Here is a 19,147-nt window from a genome sequence, read left to right on the forward strand (position 1 = left end):
CATGTTAATTTGGCAACAAACTGAAATAAGATAAGCTAAAGTTGAAAAACTAAAATGACTAAAACTGACATAAAAATTAGCTGAAGCTTAATAGAAATATTTTTCAAAAGCACATAAAACAACTACAACCCAAAACAAAATTTAAATGAAAACTGAAAATATTAAAATAAAAGTACTATCATAGTATATAAATAATACTACAGATATTTGATTCTGAATTCTGATTGGATGACAGACACTTCCATGCGATTCATTAAAGGGATTGTTCATTTTATATCATAGTTACATTTTACTTCAAAATGTAAACTCTGTCAGTAATTACTCAAAAATGAAAAGATATTTTTGAGTAAATCTGAGAGCAGGATCACTCCTTCATAGGCTTCTATTGTAATTGAAACTTGCCGGCCCAGAAAGTTATGAAAGACATCGTTAAAATAGTCCGAGTGACTACAGTGGCTCAATCTTAAGTTGTGTTGTACGTCACACGTAGGCTCACTATTGGCCGACGCTGGTCATGTGTGTGTGTGACGTACAACACAGAAGCGCTGCGCTGTTACACTACGGGAAATCTCGAGGCCCACAGAGAAGGAAATTAATAGTTGAATAAAGTCGTTAGTTTTGCAGACAAACTCAAACCTGCGTCCACTTCTGTGAATAAGATGTTTTTATTGTCGTGTTGAATGAAACCGTATTCACAATCCATTTACCATGTGGGAGAGGGTAAATGTTCACTTAAAAAAATATAAGATCAATGATGAAAGTTAAAAAGGCAAACCCTTAGTTCACATGGCAAGGCAGAGTCACCCATAACTGATCGTCCAGGGCTGTTGAGTGTGTGTGTGTGTGTGTGTGTCTATTCCACTCGTTTAGTCTCATCTGCTGTAATATTCACAAATAATGATGTTTTAGCCATGCATATGACCGCTAAGTTTGGCATCTTTTTTTATAAACTACACACAACCATCTTGAATTGTTTTCAATACAATTTTACACATTTTTACATTTCTGGATGATCTTACGGATCACAGACGTGATGGTCTGAATAAGAATTGCTCTGTAATACCAAAAAAAAAGACCAAACGACAATATAGATTAAGAAAACATTATTATCTTATACTCTAATGATTAAATAAACAAAAAAAGAAACATATCCTCATAAATTTTAATAACAGATTTGGTAGCCTGTAACTCTCCTGAGAAAGGTATGATAAAATGATTTTTCTATTATTATTGTTATTATTCCTGTCATATTTGCTCAAAGCAGATGAATCAAGGAACTGATAATGAAGTTAGCCACTATAATTGTTTTCCCCCTTGTGTTTCTGTACAACATTCATGAGGTTGACTGCATTATGATTATTCCCGTTCCACAATATCATTAAATTAACAATCACATCTAGTACAGGCTTCCAGATTAATGGCTATTTCCACAAACAGGGTTCAAAACAGAGCTTCGTCCACCTCAGGAGGTCACATATTACATATTTAATAACTAGAATACATTTAAAATGAATTTAATTAACATTTTGTGATCTACTTTTAAATAATATCCCCCTAATCCGAACATCATTATCAAAATGATTATTTTTAACAGCTGAATATGAAGACCTCTGAGGTGCAACAGGCCAAAATCACCATTTTAAAGGCTCAATCAGTTGATTTGTAAGTGTTTATCTAACTTATCAACTAGTCGTTTGTCTTTATTGCTTAAAAAAAGTAACAGGACCCTTTTCATGGAAAGTGCCGATTGCGTTTCACGAAATACTGTTCCTGCCTGATTCAAAGCTTTACAGTCTAATCTAAAGCAAGTCCCATGATTGTTTTACTACATTATTACAAAATACATCATTTGCAACATTCTATATCGAGGAAAAAAAACACAACATAATCGGCTGAATATTCCCAGCAGTTTCGTAAATCAAAATGGACACGAAGGTACAAAAGAAAAGTGCTTCTCAGGATCCTATTTGGCTTCCTCAAAGAAAATGTCCCTCAAACACTCAACATCTCAAACACCAGACGTCCGATTATAGTCCCTCGGAGGAAACGTCCCCTTCGCCGACGACTGTGGGCCGTTTGGAAGAACAAAACTAGCTCTTTCTGGCTCTTTATTAAAGTAATGGCAGTTTAAGACATCGGGTTCTCTATGTGCAAACGAAATGAGTCTCTTACGAACAGCGCCAAACTCTGAATGAACGTGTCGAAAACATGCGGAGAAAGGAAAGACTCAAGTATGGCGCATTTTTAAAACCCCTTTGACCTTTTTTTTGGAGTTTCTTGTCAATTAATTGATCATAATTTAGGCGTTTGTAGGAAACACACTGTAAAAATGAATACGCTTTATCTAATCAATAGAATTGTGGCAACAGATTACAAGCAATATTATTAATTAAATTTAACAAATTAGAATTAAGTAATAATTAATCAAAGTTAACCATTTAAAATGAGTAAAGTTTACACCAAAAATATCTCACTAACAGACAGACGAACTCTTTATTTTATATTGCCAACATTGAAGACACCTGATGTTAATAAGCAGGAGAAAACCGTCATTTTAAAACAAATACTGATCACCATAATGGTGACTTCAATTTATGTTTTTTTGGGGTTGTTGTAAGTTTTACTCATTTTAAATGGTTAACTGTTAAGGAATTAATTTGAAAAATTATCACTCACTTCTAATTTGTTAAATTTAATTAATAATATTGCTTGTAATCTGTTGCCACAATTCGTTTGATTAGATAAAGCATATTCATTTTTACACGCTGGAAAAAAACTGAAGAGCTTGACGAATGCGAAACAATGTGTTTTCTCAACTTTTATTTGCCGAATTGTCACAAACGAAGTTTGCATTTTTCATCTACGTCTTTGCAAATCAACGGATCTGATGAAGCATTGCCTAAAAGTTACATTTCTCAATTTGCACGGTTTTCGTAAACCCTTGCGCTTTTCATCTACGTCATTGCAAAGCTGATTTCTTTGCAACGGTTTGCTAAAATTCGTTTTTGTGTGTGTGTGTGTGCAATGCACATTTCCATTGAAATCAAAATAGGCTAATGTATTTCCAAACCCTAATGTGTTTCATCTACGTCTTCGCAAAGCATCATTCCAATTAAAATCAATGGATTGCAGCATTTCCCAAAATTTACAATTCTCGACTTTTGTTTGCACGGCTTTGCGTATGTTATTTTTCTGCAATGCACCATCAAAAGATCTGAATCTTTGCCTAAACGTTAAATTTATCTAAACGTTTGTTCGAACACCCCACCAATAGCCCACGTTTTTGTTCATCTACGTCAACGCAACGCCCCATTCCTGTTGAAATCAATGTATCACTGCTTAAAGTTGCATTTCGCAACTTTTGTTTGGACGCCACAACATCACTTTCGTCTTTGCGTCGCACCGTTTCCATGTAAATCAACAGATCGGCAGCGTTCTCGAGTGTGTAGATGCACCAGTTTTCGATGATCTCCACGTGGCTCCTGATTGCGAGGGTTATTGTATATTGCAGGAGGAACAGCACGGGTCTTCTTTATCCGGCTGCGAGGCGTAGTCCATCTGCCTCACGATCTCTGAGAACAGCTCGTCCACCATGGTTTTGCTCTTGGCTGATGTCTCCATGAACGGACAGCCCCATTCCTCCGCCAGAGCCTGACCCTCGCTCGACGAAACCTCGCGTTCGTTGTCCAGGTCCACTTTGTTTCCCACGAGAATCACGGGCACTCGCTCATACCTGTGAATGCACATGACACGATAATGAGTGAACGAGTCAACACCACATGGTGAAATGTGGCATTTCAGTACTCATAGATATATACACTAGACCTCACCTTGGGGTTCTAAGCATGCGTCAAAACCGCCGCCATCTTGGAACAGGGGTCTTGTCATAGGAAGTAGCTAGGTAACGCTGCTATCTCTGCCTTTACTTCGAATTCATTGATGGTGGCGGACTTTTGTGCAGCGTATGATGTTCACGGATGAAATCTGAACTAGGAAGAATGTTTAAAAAAAAAATAAAAAATTCTTTCCGGAATCAATGATAAATACATGTCCGACCGTTGGAACAAACCAAAAAAACAAGAAAAATCGCACGCATTCATGATGATTTATGGTGATTTTATTTCCGTTAGACCTGTGTCAACTACATTGAAGCTGATGCATTAAAGTGGAGGGGCTCCCCTGTTTCAAGATGGCGGCTCTATTGACGCATTCGTTCCAATGAACTGCCGTAGCCAAGGTGAGGTCTAGTGTATATGTCTATGTTGAGCACTAAGTTTCCCTGATAGCCCTACTACCATTGGGCAGGCAAACGGATAGTCCCGCCCCCAAACTGATGTCATTGGTTGTAACAGTGTTGGAAAAGAGTCACGACATCTCTTTTCCTGCCGTTCGATCAATGTTTCTCCTAATAACTTTAACCAAACTTCTCTAAAATAGGGGTCAAATAACCTTCAGACCAAGAGCGACACCTACTGGTCAAAAGTTATAGTTGTAACATTGAATTACTCTTAATAATTGAACTAAAAAAGCAAGGACCAAACAAATCTTCTCAACCTGTGCATTCAATTAACGTACTTGTAAACATAATTAATGCTTTCAGCTAAAATAAATATTTGAAGAGTTCAGATGCAAAAGCCTCTAAATGCCATTTGAAATTTTCTTCTTTAATGATGATTTTTATCAAACTTGTATATTTAAGTTCAGTAATTTCACTTAAATATCATTGCCATTTAAGTGAAATCACTGAACTTAAATATACAAGTTTGATAAAAATCATCATTAAAGAAGAAAATTTCAAATGGCATTTAGAGGCTTTTGCATCTGAACTCTTCATTTACTCGTGGACTATGTAGCTTTAAGCTAATGGAGTTACAGGATTATTAGGAACACCTGTTCAATTTCTCATTAATGCAATTATCTAATCAACCAATCACATGGCAGTCGCTTCAATGCATTTAGGGGTGTGGTCCTGGTCAAGACAATCTCCTGAACTCCAAACTGAATGTCAGAATGGGGAAGAAAGGGGATTTTGAGCGTGGCATGGTTGTTGGTGTCGGAGTATTTCACAATCTGCTCAGTTACTGGGATTTTCACACACAACCATTTCTAGGGTTTACAAAGAATGGAGTGAAAAGGGAAAAACATCCAGTATGCGGCAGTCCTGTGGGCCAAAATGCCTTGTTGATGCGAGAGGTCAGAGGAGAATGGGCCGACTGATTCAAGCTGATAGAAGAGCAACTTTGACTGAAATAACCACTCGTTACAACCGAGGTATGCCACAACACACACAACCTTGAGGCGGATGGGCTACAACAGCAGAAGACCCCACCGGGTACCACTCATCTCCACTACAAATAGGAAAAAGAGGCGACAATTGGCAAGAGCTCACCAAAATTGGACAGTTGAAGACACTGAATAAATAATCGAATGAATAATTTGCTCCAGGTGAAACTGTTCAATGTGTTTTCTTTCCCAAGATTGATGTGAGTTAATACGAGAGCGCTTCACTCCAGTTATTGAGCCATCCGATACCTGAGGTCAAAATCATTAAAGATTATGCTAATGTATTTATCTTCTTTGAAATGGCACACTAGCCATGTGTGTGTGGCTGATCCTGGACTGACGCTGTGAATCATCCCCTCCACAGACTCTGAGTCAGAGCTATTGATCTGTCAGACCCTGCAGCTGAAAAACGAGTGTCTTTAGAGAAGTGTGTGTCCAGGGGTGTGTTGGGCTCCTCAGACCAGCTGAGTCATGAGTGTTTAACACAGAGAGCGGAGGAGTGTGTGCTTCAGATCATGATTATGAGTGAAGATCTCAGGAATCAGGACTCTTACATGGATAGTTTGATCTTCAAACCAAGTATCAAAAAATTAAGAATATTTATCAAGCATTAAGTATATCGACAGAAGACGAAATATTGGCCGTACTGCCGCTTTAATGATCACATTAAAGACTTTTATAATGTTGCAAAAGATCCTTTCTATTAAAATATGAAGCAGCACAACTGTTTTCAACGTAATAATAATCAGAAATGCAGCGAATCAGCATATTAGAATGATTTCTGAAGGATCATGTGTAATGAGTAATGATGCTGAAAATTCAGCTTTTATACAGGAATTTTTTTTAAAAATCAAATAGAAAGCAGTTCATTGAAATTGTAAAAATATTTCAAATTTTTTTTTACTGTCTTATATCAAATAAACGCAGCCTTGTTGAGCAGAAGAGAGCTCTTTAAAAACACATAAACAAACTACCGACCCCAAACTTTGAATTGTAGTGTATACTGTATACAATTTGCTATGCATTGATTGCACTACATTTAATTTTTAAAAAATTAAATTTTTGATATGTTTCAGCTTGCCTCAAGGGCATCCAAGATGTAGGTGTCTTCAATTTTGATATTTTTAGGTCAAACTGTTCGTCTATCGGTCTAAAATGGAGGTCTATGGTCACCACGTCAAAGAGCATGCGCAGAGAAGTCCGAATTAAACATGATTTAATGACTCGTGAATGTAAGTACACATTGATGGCCTAAGACACGAAACGAGCGGTTTGTGTGAGAAAACGAACAGTATTTACAAATAAATCGCCCGCGCCCTCAGATCACTTGGACGTGGCTGTGGTTACAAGACGTAAAAACGATATAAATACTGTTCGTTTTCTCACACAAACCGCTCGTTTGGTGTCTTAGGCCATCAATGTGTACTTACATTCACGAGTCATTAAATCATCTTTAATTTGGACTTCTCTGTGCATGCTCTTTGAGGTGGTGACCATAGACCTCCATTATATGAACGGTTTGACCTAAAAATATCAAAATTGAAAATACTGCGGAAACAAAGACACCTACATCTTGGATGCCCTTGAGGTAAGATAAAACATAGCAAAAATTAATTTCAAAGTGAACTATCCCTTTAATACTTCGATTGCACTATGTAAATACGGCGATCCTGTTGATAGTAAATGTCCGCAGTGATGTTGAACCGGAGCAGGAGTTCAGTGCTGACAGCAGGGCTTCAGGATCTCGCCGGTGTTTGATTGACACCGTTCAGCATTATTTATGAAGCACCAGACAATCACATCTCGTTCTGCACTGGCGTTGAGCATCATTCACATCATGTTATTCCATCTAACGTTTCCCCGGCCTCAGCTAATGTTCCTCGACACACTAGCGGGACTGTGGAGCGAGTGTGAATGCTGAGTGGGAGGTAAGAGGCGCAGATGAAATGTCATCTATAAACACTATATATAGCCTGACTGACACGAGGGACGTCTGAAGTCTGAGTTCGACGCATGTTTGAGCCGGTCTGGGAGAGTTTGTGTCATATTCATGAACATATGCTGCTTCAGCTCGTGTGTGTGATGATGATGACGCGGGAAACCCAGACTTTTAAGTTCAAAGCTTGTCAATGAACCAATGGGCTCGATCTATATCTGAATATATATTGAATTTTATACAACATGGTTATACTAAAGAAACGTTAGTCACAAAAACAGATAACACCCCTCGTTGTGTTTATGCTTCTTTTTAAAATTATAATAAATAAACATAACTATATATAAAATTACATCTAAACGTATGAACGTTTCGTTTCAAAGACGGGAGGACAGTACATTTTGAAGACTCGTTTTCCTCGATTTTCCTCCGCTTTAATCTCCCCAACTGGAAACTGTAGAGCATCCTTGCGTCAAATGCAGAAATTATGCGTGCATATAGCCCATTATGATGGAAATCAATTATGTTGAATGCTGTACATTCAGTTTGTACACATTTTAGGCACTGCTGATGAAGAATAACAATGAAGCTGGCTGAGAAAAATACTGCTTATTATTTATTTGAAAATATTTCCTAATATTAAAATAATTTGAGATATAATATTCCACTAAAAATACAAATTAAATTAAAATTATTAACATTTAATTAAAATATTTAATCAAATTGTTTAAGAAAATTATACATATAAATAATTTTTAAAATTATTTTATGATATATATTAGTGCTGTCAAATCAATTAATCGTGATTAATCACATCTAAGGTTTGTGTATTATGTTTTGTGTATTGTGTATATGTGTGTGTGTGACTGTATATATGAAGAGTTCAGATGCAAAAGCCTCTAAATGCCATTTGAAATTTTCTTCTTTAATGATGATTTTTATCAAACTTGTATATTTAAGTTCAGTAATTTCACTTAAATGGCAATGATGATTACCTATTAATTGTTATTTAAGTGAAATCACTGAACTTAAATATACAAGTTTGATAAAAATCATCATTCAAGAAGAAAATTTCAAATGGCATTTAGAGGCTTTTGCATCTGAACTCTTCATATATATATATATATATACTGCTAATAAAGGGAGCACTTAAACAACACTTAAAAAGTAAAAACAAGAAAAAAGTATTTAATAAGATTATTTCATTCATTCAGATCTATGATGTGTTATAGTGTTCCCTTTATTTTTTTGAGCAGTGTATATATATATGTATATATATATACACACACCCACATATATATATACTGTATATATAAACACAAACTTGTATGTTAGATGCTATTAATCACAATTAATCGATTTGGCAGGCCTATTAAATATAATATTTTAATTGTATGATTTATAAGTAAATAAATATATATTATTTGTTGTTGTTGTGATTTACCATAAACTAGTTCTCCTTCAGGTTCCCAATGTTGCTCAGTGACATTTTCCACAATGTCATGCCATGCATTATCATCTTAATGTCTAAGCGATTAAAATAATTTAATACCGTGACAAGATAACGAACACAGAAGCACTAGTTAAGTGAATGTAATTACCCTGGAGTTTAACGAAGCGCGAGCCTTTCATGACCCAAACATCTATTAAAGGATCATTGAAGCATGAGCGTCGACTCTTAAAGACTGACCGCAGAGATGATGATGATGAATCCATGAGCCGATGACAAGGTGCATTTACCAGTTTAGGATCTGACGCCGCTCAATAGCTAATTATGCTTTCATGCTAGTGCGCGCATGCTTTGCTTATTGCCTGAAACCACGCGTCACAGCACACGCATTAGCCTGAACCACACAGAACTAATTTACAATCAAATAATGCAATGCATCAAATGCACTTTAATGATGGAAACGGTTAAAGTTTATTGGTGTTGTTTTAGCATGATTCGCTACAGGAGTTTTTAGAGAGGAACTGTTTGGAGTGTGAATTGATTGTGATGAAGCACTGAGGGATTTAAAACACATGATTTCAGTGTCCGTCTGTCAACGAGTGACGGCTGCATTGCTCCGTCCAACGCATTGAATCCTCGCCGGCGCAGTTGCCCAGTAACGGTTCGACCCCCGGCGCTTAGAAACACAAAAACAGATGTGATGTCTCCAGAGACCCCGCTGGAAGCAATGCATGCTGGGACGCTTTTGGCCAGAAATGCTGGTCAGGCCACACGCTGATTCAGAGCGAAACAAAGGAACCTAGTTGTTAATGAAAACAAAAAGGGGAACGTTTTTTTTTTTTCACCCAAAGATCCCAAAATAAAAATGTCTGTCAGAAATTAAAGGCTGAATAAAGTCCAAACTGACTGAACGAGACACGAAGTTCAGGAACTAAACTGCTACAGTAAGAGTATAGAACATAAAAAAGGATAATACAACAACATCAGAGATTAAGAATAAAGTCATTTTGAATCATTTTGTTATGTTTCTGGTGTTTCACATGTGTTTAGTTCCGTTTCCTGTTTCATGTGTTTAATTCCGTTTCCTGTTTCATGTGTTTAGTTCCGTTTCCTGTGTTAAGTTCCTTTTTCTGTTTCGCATGTTTAGTTCCGTTTCTTGTTTCACGTGTGTTTAGTTTTGTTTCCTGCGTTTCACGTTTAGTTCCGTTTCCTATTTCACGTGTTTAGTTTCCTGTGTTTCATGTTTGTTTAGTTCTGCTTCCTGTTTCATGTGTTTAGTTCCGTTTCCTGTTTCATGTGTTTAGTTTCCTGTGTTTCGCGTGTGTTTACATCCATTTCCTGTATTTCACGAGTGTTTAGTTCCGTTTCCTGTGTTTCATGTGTGTTTAGTTCCGTTTCTTGTTTCATGTGTTTAGTTTCCTGTGTTTCATGTTTGTTTAGTTCTGCTTCCTGTTTCATGTGTTTAGTTCCGTTTTCTGTTTCACGTGTTTAATTCCATTTCCTGTTTCACGTGTGCTTAGTTCCGTTTCCTGTTTCAAGTGTTTAGTTTCCTGTGTTTTGCATGTTTTTACATCCGTTTCCTGTATTTCACGTGTGCTTAATTCTGTTTCCTGTTTCATGTGTTTAGACCAGTGTGTTTAGACCTGTGTGTTTACAACAGTTTCCCTGTATTTCACGTGGGTTTAGTTCCGTTTCCTGTGTTTCATGTGTGTTTAGTTCCGTTTCCTGTTTCGTGTGTTTAGTTCCTGTTTCCTGTGTTTAGTTCCGTTTCCTGTTTCGTGTGTTTAGTTCCGTTTCTTGTTTCACGTGTGCTTAGTTCCGTTTCCTGTTTCAAGTGTTTAGTTTCCTGTGTTTTGCATGTTTTTACATCCGTTTCCTGTATTTCACGTGTGCTTAATGTGTTTAGTTCTGTTTCCTGTTTCGTGTGTTTAGTTCCGTTTCTTGTTTCACGTATTTAGTTCCGTTTCCTGTTTCATGTGTGTTTCAAGTGTGTTTAGTTTCCTGTGTGTTTAGTTTTCTGTTCCCTGTTTCAAGTGTGTTTAGTTTCCTGTGTTTCACGTGTGTTTAGTACCGTTTCGAAGCGCTCGACCAATCACAACACACTGATCCAGCCGACCAATCAGAGCACAGTGTGCTTTTCAGAAGGAGGGGCTTCATAGAGACAGGAAATAAACAGAGCGTTACTGACAGACTGGGAAGAGAGGAGCCGCAACAATGGAGAATATGAGGGAAATAATCAACATTCAAGCAGGAAAACCTGCTCTAGAAAAGCCTGAAACTATAGACTTTGATAAAGGGTATAATAGGTCGTATTTAAATAGCATAAAGTACCTGAACTGATGTGCAAATACAAGCGCTACATCAAGTAAAAGGTCACAGTGCAAGTAAAAGGTAGAAAAGTAGCCAAACCAATTTAAAGTCGTACAACATACATAATCACCCTCGGTGTAGAGAAATGGAGGAAATCTTCTCTTCAGAGTGAAACACAATGAAGACAGATGAGTTCATGTTAATACGCCGCAGCTTTGCTCGCGGTCACAGCGGTGCAGTGGAGCGGACAGTAAATTGGAGCAGGTTAAAAAGCAATCATGGTCGTCAGCGGCCTTACACACTCTCTCCAGGACACGCTTCTCCATGCGTTTCAGAGCTAGGAAAATAGCAAAAACAGATTTCAGATGAGTGTGAAATGTCAATATCTATGGGCTCAAACAGCAGGTTTCCCTCAGGAACACTATCTCATCTTCCAAGAAGGAAGGTCTCGTGAGACCGTTACACCGTCATCCAATCCAGGAACGCAACATCTACTTCACAAAGCTGGCATTAGACACGCTGTATATGTGTTGCATTAAAAAGCCAGACGTAAACAGAAGATCATATACTAATCCACAGGTAAAGGTAAACAACATTTGAACTTTCTATTCATCAAATAATGTTGAAAAAATAAAAGAAATATATCACAGTTTCCCCCAAAATATCAAATTTTTAACATTGATAATAATCATAAATGTTTCTTGAGCATCAAATCATGACCTTAGAGTGATTTCTGAAGGTTCATGTGATGCTGAAAATTCAGCTTTGATCGCAGGATATAAATTACACTTTACAATATATTCACATAGAAAACAGTTATTTTAAATTCTAATAATATTTCACTATTTTTAGTGTATTTTTGATTTAAAAAATGCAGTCTCGTTGAGAAGAGAAGACTACTTTCAAAGCACACACAATTAATATAATAAATGTTATTTAAGTTCTCTCTTCTGGGAGTCTGAATGTCATTTACACATTTCCTTCAAATTAATTAATTAATGCTTTTAGATACCAATTAGCGCAACACATTTTACAACATGTAAATACTTTCACAGAATTGCACACATTTACTATGGAGTGTGTGTGGGCCATGTTTTTAGTAGCTAAATTGAATAGATGGATGTGATTTTGAATCTAAATTCATTGAGGAGTGTTTCACATTAGATAGAAAGCAGATGACCGGCGGGTCCGCCCACATTTCCTCTTCCCAGGGTCTCGCTGCCAAAAGTGCAGCAAGTCTTTGGATTAGTGCGCGCTAATGCAGTCGTGATGTTTCTTTGGCTTCCACCAGCACACAATCTCATTTCTATAGTGGTGAGTGTGCAAATCTGACCAGCGTTTCTGTAGTTATCATCAGCCGTCTCAGCATGTGTCTGCAGATTAACAACCTGTGCCAGAGCTTCAGATATCTTTCTGCAGGTTCTGGCATAAAACGGTGCCAAGTCAATTCATAATGCGAGAGATAAAGCTGCAAAAAATATAATGTGCTTAATGGCGGGAATCTCAACTGGATTTATTTAATGCATTTTTACTTAAAGTGATTTTGTGCAAGTGTCATATCTCATATCGCTCAGCACTAAAATCGGTATTCGTTCATTTATTTAATAATGCATTTATTTGTTTATTCAACAAGTAAGATGCATAAAAGCACAGTTGCTACAACCGCTAAACCCCAACATGCACAGAAACAACTAAATATAGACTCTACTTCATCCTTTTCAGCACCAAATCAGTCCAAGCACAAGCTACAAAAGACTAGGATGTTCAGCTGTTCATGTTTGTATGTTCAGTTTTTAACCCTAAAACCGTATTCTGGACAAATGTGGGCAAAATATTTTTTATTTTATTTTTAAAAAAATACTTCCCTTGATCTGAGCGGTACAAGATTTGGCTACTTTTCCTAAGTTTGCCTCCTGAACACACACATTTTTTTTTTTTTTTGACTCAATTCTACAATGTTAACTGGGTGAAAAAAAAACTTCTTAACCTTGTATTTGGGAATGAATGGGAAAAACTGTAATTTAGAGCATTCTAAAATAAGACAAAATAAGACACCAGGTGACAGCAAAGTCACTTCATCTTGAACTTATTGGAAGGATATTTTAATGTAGTTAAAAAATTTAAAAAAAATAAAAGCATAATTTACATAAAAAATATGGTACTTTTTGAAGTAAATAAATTCAAAAATACCCCCAAAATAAAAACAAACACCATAAATGGATAGACAAAACTTTATCGAAGACAGTGATATAACATTTATAATAAATAAAAAATTAGGAGTCCCCTGTGCCCACATTTGTCCACAATTACAGGATTAAGGGCTATAAAGTGAATTATATTTTCAGGGAACTGTGCATTGATTGATCTCACGACTTGATCACTTTGGTTCACTAAACCTGTCTCCTGTTCATAATGACACCATCAGCCAATATTTAAGGGAGTTTCTAATATTCAACTGCAACAGTGACTGTATGTGTCACGATCACACATCTGAACAGACAGAAAATGCCAGAAGACAACATGGCAAAAGTGCATAAATAAGAGCTTTTTAAAAGCTTTTCTCCTTCAAGGTTCTGACAGGATAATTCAGGCCTTTCAGGTTTTGCAGCTTCAGTGATTAATCTTTTGTCTCTTTGTGCTTTACCTCACGCTCGGTTTATAATTGTTCTGTTTATGAAAGCACTGCAGTGTGTTCAGACCTCAACGTGGAAAAACACAAACAATACAGCATCTGTTTCTCGGCCTTAGGTTAAACTACGGAAAGATTAGAACAGACGCCGACTCCCATTGGACTTATTATTAACGGCACTGTCATATTATTCCACACACACACAGTTTCCATCTTCTTAACTGGGAAATCCTTGGAAAGTTCACCTCGCTCAGATAAGACAAACTACCGGCTTTACAGACTCAGCATCACTGAGGTAAAATTAGGGTTGTTTAATACAGTGTGTATCATGATAAAGAATGATTAGAGTACTGTGACAGAACTCTGGTAAAATGATGGGGTAAGATGCTAATACCAAGGTACTTTTAATATTAACCACAGCACATGTCCAAAAACATGGTAATGCCATCTTTATTGCTGGTATTACGGTAAGAACTGTGGCAGTGCTGTGCTAAAATGACCATATCACATGCTATGCTAATAATATATTTACAATGGTGAATGTCGAAAAAAAAAAAGGTAATAAAAAATAAAAGTTTAATGCTTTCACCTCACTAAAGTACACAGTAAAATGATGGCAATGCCATGTTTTTTTTTTTTAAATATAGTCTGTATTTGATGATATTGAACACTCAGAAAAAAAGGTACAAAAGTTGTCACTGGGGCTGTACCTTTTCAAAAGGTACACTTTTGTCCATTTCATGAGCTAATAAGTACATTTTAGGTGTTAATATGTACATTTTGGGTGCTAATATGTACATTTTAAGTGTTAATATGTACATTTTAGTTGCGAATATGTCAATTTTAATGTTATGTCAATTTCATGATCTAATATGTACATTTTAGGTGCTAATATGTCAATTTTAAGGTTATGTCAATTTCATGAGCTAATATGTCCATTTTAGGTGGTAATGTGTACATTTTACGTGCTAATATGTCAATTTTTAGGTTATGTCAATTTCATGAGCTAATATGTCCATTTTAGGTGGTAATATGTACATTTTAGGTGTTAATATGTACATTTTAAGTGTTAATATGTACATTTTACTTGCTAATATGTCAATTTTTAGGTTATGTCAATTTCATGAGCTAATATGTCCATTTTAGTCAAGTCAAGTCAAGTCACATTTATTTATATAGCGCTTTTCACAAAACAGATTGTATTAAAGCAGCTTCACAGTGATAACATGTAAGTAGCACAACACAGATCAACAACATTGCTAAACACTAAATAAATAACCCCAACTGAGCAAGCTCAAAGCAAGCCAAAAGCAGGGCGACAGTGGCAAGGAACCAAACTCCATCAGATTGGATGGAGAAAAAACCTTGGGAGAACCCAGGCTCAGTCGGGGGCCAGTTCTCCTCTGGCTTACATTCATATTGTTTAAATATAAATATTAAATATAAATATTGTTTATGAATCAAACGGCGCCATAACATATCGCAGGCGTTGAGTCGTCTCATCACAGGCGTTGAGTCGTCTCATCACAGGCGTTGGGGCATCCGAAATCCCCATTTTAGGTGGTAATATGTACATTTTAGGTGTTAATATGTACATTTTAAGTGTTAATATGTACATTTTACTTGCTAATATGTCAATTTTTAGGTTATGTCAATTTCATGAGCTAATACGTCCAGTTTTTAGGTGGTAGTATGTCTATTTTAGGTACTAATATGTAAATATTAAGTGTTAATATGTACATTTTACTTGCTAATATGTACATTTTAGGTGCTAATATCAATTTCATGAGCTAATATGTCCTTTTTAGGAGGTAGTAAGTCTATTTTAAGTGCTAATATGTCCATTTTAGGTGTTAATGTACCACTAAGGTACCAATATGCAGCCTTTGGGTGCAAAAGTGTACCTTTTGAAAAGGTACAGCCCCAGTGACAGCTTTTGTACCTTTCTTTCTGAGAGTGAATGATTATCATATTAATATAAGACATAAAAAGGTGCTTATAACAAAGTACTGTGGTAATACCATAAAGGTATCACGAGCTACTTCAATATTTGCCGTTATTTGCTGTGCGTTTATTGCTATTCACCTTGAATTTACTAAAAAACTATTGTGGCAATGTCATGTAAAATTGATTACTTCATGCGTACCATTGCAAAACATGTACTACCAACTTAAATGTCTGTAACATTGACAAAACACTCTGGAAGTACAGTAATTTTGCTATCATGAGGTTCTCGTGCTTCAAAGAAAAGCACATCAACTAGTAGGCCTATTAAAATCACGGTATGTGGTACTATCAAAGAATATGGTATTTCCATCCTTGATTTTTGCAATAAAATGCAGTGATTTTGTCCAAGAGGTTCTTTCATACAGTGTGTACACAATGATCATATTAATATAAGTCATAAAAAGGTGTATATTAAAAGTACTGTAGCAGTATGGTAAAATGAAACTACTTTAATATCTGCATGGTGGATGCCATTATTTTCAGTTGGTTTATTTCTATTCACCTTGAATTTACAAAAAATGAAAAATATTGTGGCAGTGTCATGGTAAAATGGCGTTAAAATTATGGTACTATTGGTAATAATACGTCATATAATACCATGGTATTTATATCAATAATTATTGCAATACAATGCAGTGATTTTGTCTAAAGAAAGAGCCTCGATCGCGTCTCCTATTAAAACGACAAGCTAATACCACCATGGCACTAATGTGTAAAACATGGTACGAACAACTTGCATGTCGCCGATCACCATGCTATGTCCATGATTGTAGTCTCTTACCTCTTGACCCGGATGATCTGGTCTCTCATGGGCTTGATGTCCTGGAAGCTCTGCTGGTTGACGAGGCTGTAGACCAGGATGAAGCCCTGGCCGTTCTTGATGTACAGGTCCCGCATGGACGCGAACTGCTCGGTACCGGCCGTGTCCAGGATCTCCAGCACCGACGGCGACGAGTCCACCTCGATCTCCTTCCGGTAGAAGTCTTCGATGGTCGGGTCGTACTTCTCGATGAAGGTCCCGGTCACGAACTGGACCGTGAGCGCAGATTTGCCGACCCCTCCGCTGCCGAGCACCACCACCTTATACTCGCGCATTGCGCACAGAACCGAACCGAGTGACGCGCGTAAAGGAACCAGCTAACAGTGTCCGAGCCGATCAGAAGCGATGGGAAACTTGCATCGAATATCGCAGAAGTCGAGCAGACCAGGAGCCATGGCTGGCCGTGTTACACTCACCACAGAAGCGCGCAAAGAGCCACCGCGCGGGCTTCATGGCATCCGGAACATGCAGAAGAGCCAGAACCCGACAGTCGCGTGACGACGAAAGAACCTCTAAACGCTGAACACATCACGCGTCCCCTCCCTGATGCGTCCCAGAATAGAAGATGCACACTATTCTGCATCTTACGGCATCTTCAACCGCCATCCTCTCGGGTGGAGACCTTCTGGAGCCAGAGCACAGTCTCGGGCCGAGGATAGGAGCTTTATAGCGGGATTGATGCTGTGAGCGTTCACTGGGCGCGGAGGAGTTCGATAAGCCACGCCTACTGTTCTTAATAAGGCAATGGTTGAGTGGGGTGGGCGGGACTTCCGCTTTTCACTTCGACGCGGTTGGTTCTAGGATCAGTTGAGCGACCAATGGGAGGCGGTGAAAGGGGCGTGCCAATAAATGATGCTGTTCCTATGGCAACAGCGCGTCGCCTGCATCAGCACCTTAAATAGAAGCAACAGGGATGCGGCCATTGTGTGTGTGTGTGTGTGTGTGTGTGTGCAGTGTTCATCAAACTATCTCAATACTTTAATTCATCACTTCTGCAGGATTACTGTAGCTCATCAACATGTTCTGCTAACGACTAATGTTCATTTTAAACACCATCTATTGTTTTGGTATATCAAACTGATCAAATGTTTTGCTTGAATATCATACTATCTTTATTTTTTAAAATGCCACGTTGTCCGTTTAATTGAACATTGATGGAGGAACAGATTTTGTATGAGAATAAATCATTAAAGTGGTTTATTTTGTTTTATAAATCGTATAAATGTATGAGCTGACGACAGACACACAGGGGGTAAAACCAGCACAGGGCAAAATACATATATACTTTAATAAAAAACATATTTTTATTATAAAGTCCAAGTTAATACTTGTTAATACTAAGTTAATATTATGCTTATTACTTGTTCAAAACAATCACTTTAACAAAGTATGTGCCATAATCGGTTTATTTTGAGATATATATATATATATATATATATATAAATTAATTATTCTACAATATACTATCATTAAAATATTTGATAAATTGAAACAAAATTATTTTAAAAAGTAAAGATTTTGAATGCATTGAATGAGATCCGATAATCATTGAATATAGATTTACAGTAGTAATTATTAAATAATAACACATTTATTATATGATATGATTAATATATTTTTTAAATATGATGGTTCACTGCAGTTTTAAGGAGGAAATACTCAGCAATGCGGTCGACTTATGAACTTACACATGATTCGTCTTAAAGCGTATTAAAAACACCTTATGGACATATAAACAACATTTAAAGCTAGATAGAAAATCTTTTTTTTTCCAATAAAAGTGCTGAGCTGAGTTTTTGTGCCATCTAGTGGTTTAAAAGAGAATAAAGTCAAATGCGCCTTGGCCCCATCATACTGTAATATTTACTCACTTAACGACTTTCCAATCCTGTGTGACTTTTATTCTTCAGTGCAATAGAGTTATTTTCCAAATCAATCTACTTCAAAAAGGACCACAAAAGCATGCAAACAGGCTTGGAATGACATAAACAGTCTTTCCAACAACTATTCGTTCCAAGAGTAACACGATTAACACAATATTACTCAGTTTTAAATATCATATTTTAATTCCCTACCATGTTAAAAGCGTGGTATCAGATGATAATACTATTATGATTACAATATTCATTTAGCATATTACACACACGATTTTATCAGTAAAAAGACAATTGGATGGAAACTGTTATTTGGGAGACGTTTGATGCATTTTCCCTTCGCTGAAAACAGAACTGTGCAAAAAGACCATGGAAACTGTGTTTGCCTTTTCAAAAAACTCGTTCAGGGTTTCTGCAGGTTTTATGAAGGTACATGTAATATTTTATAAAGACTTCTTTAAGACCAAGGGATTCTTTAAGGGATAAAAAGCAACACTTCTGAGTTTGAAAATATAACTTACAACAGATACCCATTATTCTTTCATTCATTTTACAAAAAAAAATAAAAAATAAATAAATAAATAAAAGTAATCATCAAAAATAATCATCTTTTACTGAACCTTCTGATCATTATGCAAAAAAAAAAATCACGATTTTCCTCAGTTTTTTTTACTTGTTTTCCAGTGCAACTGCATAAAGTAAATGTATTAAACATGCAAAAGCACAAAAAGTTTAGTTTTCGGTGAAATTGATCAACATTTTTATGTTTAAAATAACAAATATCAGAAAAATGTATTTCAAAAACTGAACACTTAATTCAATAGGAAGTTTTCATAAC

The 19,147-nt window shown here is 36.6% G+C and overlaps 1 protein-coding gene across 1 annotated transcript; it reads right to left on the minus strand.

Moving 5' to 3' along the window:
• Positions 1-646: 646 nt before the first annotated feature.
• On the minus strand, positions 647-17,147 carry rap2ab (RAP2A, member of RAS oncogene family b). The gene is made up of 2 exons (XM_039648238.2): positions 16,397-17,147; positions 647-3,733 (listed from the first exon to the last, which is right to left on the minus strand). Exons 1-2 carry the CDS (start codon positions 16,708-16,710, stop codon positions 3,496-3,498), a joined length of 552 nt encoding a protein of 183 aa, XP_039504172.1. The 5' UTR covers positions 16,711-17,147; the 3' UTR covers positions 647-3,495.
• Positions 17,148-19,147: the final 2,000 nt, after the last annotated feature.

This window comes from Pimephales promelas, chromosome 6 (assembly GCF_988280905.1).
Source record: "Pimephales promelas chromosome 6, fPimPro1.hap1.1, whole genome shotgun sequence".
NCBI lineage: Eukaryota > Metazoa > Chordata > Actinopteri > Cypriniformes > Leuciscidae > Pimephales > Pimephales promelas.

Excerpts from the sequence above, each read along its gene's own strand:
- rap2ab (XM_039648238.2), bottom strand. The coding sequence starts at position 16,710 with ATGCGCGAGTATAAGGTGGTGGTGCTCGGCAGCGGAGGGGTCGGCAAA. Across the intron at positions 3,734-16,396 it reads CAGATCATCCGGGTCAAGAG|GTATGAGCGAGTGCCCGTGA; the intron begins GTAAGAGACTAC and ends GTGCATTCACAG.